The following is a 5,801-nucleotide window of genomic DNA, read 5'->3' as shown; positions in this document are numbered from 1 at the left end:
TATTTTTGATTTTTATAATAAAATTGATCGTCATTTCTGACTGCACTTCTTCGTAATGTGAATTGAAATGTTTCACGAGAAAATATTTTAAATGTTTACTTGAATTTTTTTATTTAAAGAATTGTACAAAGTTTGATGCGAACATTTCTTATACTTGAAGATCCAATTTTCAGGAAGCTTACACAATTAACATGAAATAAATATCTATCACTTTCCTGTTCTTCAATTTAAAAATAGCACTTTATTTGTTATTTGGTGCAATTCACTTGTGTTATTCAAAAGCATACAAAAACGTAAGAATTATGCGGAAGTTTCCATAGACTTCGTGCAAACGAGATGTTTAAATTAGATATAATATAACTTCTAATATCCAAGAACGGGTTTTCAATTAAGTAATACTTAAAAGCGATTTAGCCTTTCAGAGATGACAACCCTGCTCTCATTATTTCATCAACCAGAAGCAGGTTGCTGGCAATAATTGTGCTAAAAATACAAAAAAAATTAGTATTACAACGAAAGTAACGATCTAGAATAAGTAATGAACGTTATTTAATTAAACGCACTTACCATGAATTAATAATTTGTTTCTTTACGTTATAATTATCGTAAATTCCAGCGTCAGCAGGTTTTAATGCTTCACCTGTTGAAACGTCTAATCCAACCGCTTCGCCCAATGTATTTCTTTCCTCAAATAATTTCACAATTGTGTCTTGTGCATCGAATCCGCTATTTATAGCTAAACATATAAGATAAACAGTGCTAAATCTACAGATTAAAGTAATTAATAACTGATATAAAGAAAAGTATATATTTATAATATTACCAAGGTATTTTGGAATGATGAGTAATGCTTCGGCATAAGCTTGCACACCCAGACGCTGTTTTCCTTTTACTGTTTCTTTGTACTGTTGAAGTTCCTGACTAGCAGCAACCTCGAAAGCTCCAGCACCGGGAATAATAGCACGATCGTCAATAGCATTTTTGATAGCTCTTAGACCATTCCTGATAGCGTCTTTTAGTTGTTCTAAAGTGTACTTGTTTGGTCCCTGATAATTTAAGTGTATTAGAGTACGGTATTTCAGGTACTTGAAAAATATAATTTCATTATAGTATTACCTTCATTAATATTGTTACAGAATTTGGCTTCTTACATTCTTCTATAAACGTGTACTTAGTTTCCCCCTGCAATGAAATAACACATATCATACGTTGCGTCAAATAATTATTTAAACATTATATTACACAGAGAACATTTACCAATACATGTTCATATACAAGTCCAGCCCATCCTAAATGTTCTTCCTGTAACTCATCCAGCGAATTCATGGCTACTCCACCACAGGCTAGAGCTAAACGTTCCATATTTCTGCGTTTTGCTCTACGCAAAGCCAGAATATTTTCTTTGGCAAGCATATCTAAAGATGGTGGGTCAATTCCCTTTTGATTTATAATAACAAATGATTTGTCCGTTCCGTCGCATAATTTCTTCTTCAATTCAATAATTTTCTTCACTCGATTGTCTATGAATTTGCGTTCTGCTGCCACAAGCTTCTCGCGTTCCTCTGCAGTTTTATAAAAGAAACCACTGTTTACCTGAAACATAAAAACACTTTTGTTGTAAATTACAGTTTGTCAAGCATGAATATTAATTTATTTCAACATTTACCTCGCTCTTCTCATATTCTAAACTAACATTACATGTCAAAATGTAAGCATTCTCTACTCTCTTGGGCATATCTGGATGTCTGGATCCATGATCGGTTACAATACCACGAATTAAATCTGTGTCTGCTGCAGTTCTATGCTGCATCTCCATTAATTCAACCATATGCAAATCAATATCTTTATCCTCTTGTCTAATAGCTAACACTGCATCCACACAGATTTCAGTCAGCTTATCCGCAATAGTTGGATGAATTTTAGTTTTAAGAGATGTTCTTGCAATATCCATCAAACTTTCTTTTGTAGGTTCAATATTAATCTTCATAGATTCTAATATTTCCAATGTTTTGATTCTAGCCAAATCAAAACCTTCTGTGAGCATTCTAGGATGAAGTCCCTCGCATATATAAATATCAGCTTGTTTAAGTAGTTCTCCAATGATTAACACAGTACTAGTAGTACCATCTCCAGTGATATCCTCTTGAGCAGTAGATGCTCGAGCAATAAGTGAAGCTGTTGGATGCTGTATTTGCATTTCATGTAATAATACATTGCCGTCTTTTGTGATTTTAATGTCACCCGCTCCAGACACCAACCTTTAAAGAAACAATTTGAATAATATATATGACAAAAAGAAATTTACTTAACATTCGTTTTTCTGACTTGTCTATAATACTTTTAATGAATAATGTCTACGGATAAGATTTAATCGATATTATTAAATTATGCAAAAGACATTTTAAATTATTAAACTGATAATAGAAGTTAAAAATTTTCATTTGTTGTGTGGGTTGTCATGCCGGTGTTTCACGGAAGATCAAGCTTGCCTAATAAGGATAATAAAAGCGATAAATATTCACACGTCATAGAAATGCATTTTTGTAGTAAAATATTAACAAAAAAAATATTATTTCTTAGTTTGATATGTTTCACTTTTTTTTTAATCAATCCAGTTAATGAATTAAAGTGAATGACCGTAAAATTTACACGTGAGAATAAACATACATACATTTTCATGGTGCCTTTTGGGCCGAGATTTGTCTTCATCACATCTTGAATTCCTTTTGCTGCCGAAATATTCACAGCTAATGCCTGTGCAGCTCGTGCGAATTCAGCTTTCGGATTTAATAAACTGATTGCTGCCATTTTGTGAAATTACAATTATTCTTCTTAATATTAAAACGTTTCGGCACGTTACCTTCCACAAATGGCTTCAACCAGTTCAAGTCATAGAGATTACTTCTCGAGGATGACGACTGAGCTGAATATAATCTAGGGACTTTTGTGCCACAATCTATGAAATGAAAATTTTTCGAAAGATTCGCAAATCTATTTAAAAAAAATGTTTATGTTTATGTTAAAATTGTTTGATTCATTTAATTTAAGTTTATTGATTTTTATTTCTCATTGATCTAGGACAAGGATGTCTAAAACAAAGGGGTAAGTTACAGACACCTTTGTTCTAGAACAGTCTTTATGAGGTGACTAGATAACTTATTCCCCTCGCACTAACACTCGAAAAATAGTTTCTATTACACTACTTTAGTCTAGCTGTGATACTGTGTATATGAGCAGTTTTATAAGTGTTCAAACAAACAGATAAAAGTAAGTATAGAGAGGGTAACTTTCCGTCAGGGGAATGTCACTAGAACGCCCGCGGGCACCGATTTAGACATCCTTGATGTAGATTATTTAAAAGAACAGATGATTGTTTAACGTTACAAAATTCAGGATATCACTGTTTTATCGCGAATCCAAAATGAGACAACGAAAACTTGGTATTGACATTAAATAAACCTTGGCAGTATTTAAGAAATATTTCCTTAATAAATATTAATAATTGTACATATTTTACAATGACATCTATTTGTAGTGGAATAAATAAAATTGTACATAAAGTTGAAACATCAAGGAATTTATGTGAGTTTTATTAAGTACTGTATTTTAATTCATTACATTAATTATAGATGAACTAAGGATAGTGTTTATTAGTTAGAACATACGCAACAGATTTGACATTTGTACCAAAATGTCAACCAGTCAAGGACTCTGACATAACGAGGCTAAAAGAATTTATTGACAGTCACAATAATATATGCATATTAACTGGAGCAGGAATATCTACTGAAAGTGGAATTCCTGATTATAGATCCCAAGGTGTTGGTCTCTATGCAAGGAGCAATCGTAGACCTGTACTCTACAAAGATTTTTGCGCAAGCGATTCTCTTAGGAAACGTTATTGGGCTAGGAATTACGTGGGCTGGCCTAGGTTAGAGTTTTTCCTGACAAAAACAGATATAAAAAAATTTGCATATATATAATAAAAATAATATTTCTATAGGTTTTCTAGTATTGAACCTAACGATACACATAAATTATTAAAAAAATTAGAAGATACCCAAAAAGTTAGATGCATCATTACTCAAAATGTTGATAACCTACATGTAAAAGCAGGTAGTAGAAGAATAATAGAATTACACGGTACAGCATTCAGAGTAATGTGTCTTAACTGTGATCACAAAATATGTAGATATTATTTGCAAGATGTTTTAGATGGACTTAATTATAATATGAGTGCAACTTCGCAAATGATAAGACCCGATGGAGATGTAGATATATCAGAGGTAATTATTTAAATATTAGGTTAAAAGTACTTTTAGATTGAAGTATAATTATAAATTTCAACAGGAAGAAATAGATAGATTTATTGTTCCTGCTTGTGAGAATTGTGGTGGAATTTTGAAGCCAGATATCGTATTTTTTGGAGACAATGTACCACGTCAGACAGTGGACAGTGTAAAATACAATGTTGAACATTCTGATGCTTTATTTATTTTGGGCTCCACATTAACAACATTCTCTGGGTATAGAATTGCATTACAAGCCAGTAATGCTGGAAAACCAATAGCCATATTAAATATTGGACAAACAAGAGCAGATGCTCTTGCAAATATCAAAGTAGAAGGTCGATGCAGTGATGTATTGTCAAGAATTTTTACAGTAGATAAAAAAGCAGAATGTAAAGAATGTTAAAGATCAATTAAATATAACTATATTTTAGACTTAGTTCATTGTTTTCAAAAAGTTTTCATAACTAATAAAGAAAAACTGTATTTCAACTCAAAATAGTACACACACATCAGTGTATTCAATCTTAAATATTTCAACATTTATCTGAAAATATTGCAATGTAAATAAATATTAAATCAAATTAGAAAATAATAATCACGCCACCTATTCTAAGAAAGCTGAAACTACAAGCCGAAGAGTACCGATTGTCTCCACTAGCTGGCGCTAGCAAATCAACTAAGCAGCTAACGTGTCGATAACGTAGATTGTAGATAAAGTCAATTACTTTTTGTTATTAGAAAATTAATTATCTTTTTCAAACTCTTATCTTAACGATTTTTTAACAGATTATACACTACTATTCTATATTACTAAAGAATATGAAAAATTAATAAAAATTCAACGAGTGCCAAATAAATTGTAGAGTTGATTTTTAATTCAATTTTCGTATTAAATCGATTTGTCTCACCGTTTTTCAGAGAAGCATCTATCGTCTTTTCAATAATTGCAGAAACAAGACATCGGGAATCTGGTAGTTTGAGTATTCACTTGTGTACTTTTTAATATATTCATTATTTTACTGCATAATGCAGATGAATTGCCCACTTTTAGTATTTCGTGAAAAACAATTTTCGAAATTCCTATGGGATAGCAGCTCCGGTTTTTTCAGATTAATTTTCACCTTAAAATTGCGAATTTTCTGTTTAATGTTCCGATAAATGTCTATACGAAATTACTAGTATACACAGAAACGTGTTATTCAGACAAAAAAGTTAAAAGAACATACTTTCTATTTTATTTATTTATATTTGTAGAGATTTGAGCAAAATCATTACACCTAAGATCAAAATAATACCTAAAAATGTGTTATACGCTTCAGTCTTGAACGCTTAACAATTTTATTAGAAATGTTATAGTTTAAAAAATTGTTCATATTGAACTTCAGTATTATTTGCCATCATTTCAATAATTAAAACTAAGACCACTGGTCTATACAATTTATCGAACAATTTTCAACAACAGTATAATTAGTCAAAATAATTTCTTGTATAACTGTTGTGGTGACGATT

At 31.1% G+C, this 5,801-nt stretch overlaps 2 protein-coding genes across 7 annotated transcripts; one reads left to right on the top strand and one right to left on the bottom strand.

Moving 5' to 3' along the window:
* Positions 1–85: 85 nt before the first annotated feature.
* On the bottom strand, positions 86–2,935 carry CCT6 (chaperonin containing TCP1 subunit 6). Its single transcript, XM_031976338.2, has 7 exons — positions 2,672–2,935; positions 1,667–2,258; positions 1,258–1,593; positions 1,117–1,182; positions 824–1,046; positions 568–736; positions 86–483 (listed from the first exon to the last, which is right to left on the bottom strand). The coding sequence occupies exons 1-7, from the start codon at positions 2,806–2,808 to the stop codon at positions 411–413; spliced, it is 1,596 nt and encodes a 531-aa protein (XP_031832198.1). The 5' UTR covers positions 2,809–2,935; the 3' UTR covers positions 86–410.
* Positions 2,936–3,070: 135 nt separating this feature from the next.
* Positions 3,071–4,724, top strand: LOC116426803 (NAD-dependent protein deacylase Sirt4). 6 transcript variants are annotated; one of them, XM_031976343.2, is made up of 5 exons: positions 3,274–3,582; positions 3,655–3,931; positions 4,004–4,116; positions 4,216–4,286; positions 4,351–4,724. In XM_031976343.2, the coding sequence occupies exons 1-5, from the start codon at positions 3,519–3,521 to the stop codon at positions 4,693–4,695; spliced, it is 870 nt and encodes a 289-aa protein (XP_031832203.1). In that variant the 5' UTR covers positions 3,274–3,518; the 3' UTR covers positions 4,696–4,724. The 6 variants fall into 6 exon arrangements, with proteins under 6 accessions (XP_031832204.1, XP_031832203.1, XP_031832202.1 ...); XM_031976342.2 differs by having other exon boundaries at positions 4,207–4,286; XM_031976341.2 differs by having other exon boundaries at positions 4,004–4,143.
* Positions 4,725–5,801: the final 1,077 nt, after the last annotated feature.

Source organism: Nomia melanderi, chromosome 1 (assembly GCF_051020985.1).
Source record: "Nomia melanderi isolate GNS246 chromosome 1, iyNomMela1, whole genome shotgun sequence".
NCBI classification, from domain to species: Eukaryota; Metazoa; Arthropoda; class Insecta; order Hymenoptera; family Halictidae; genus Nomia; species Nomia melanderi.
This window is presented reverse-complemented; position numbering and strand designations above follow the sequence as displayed.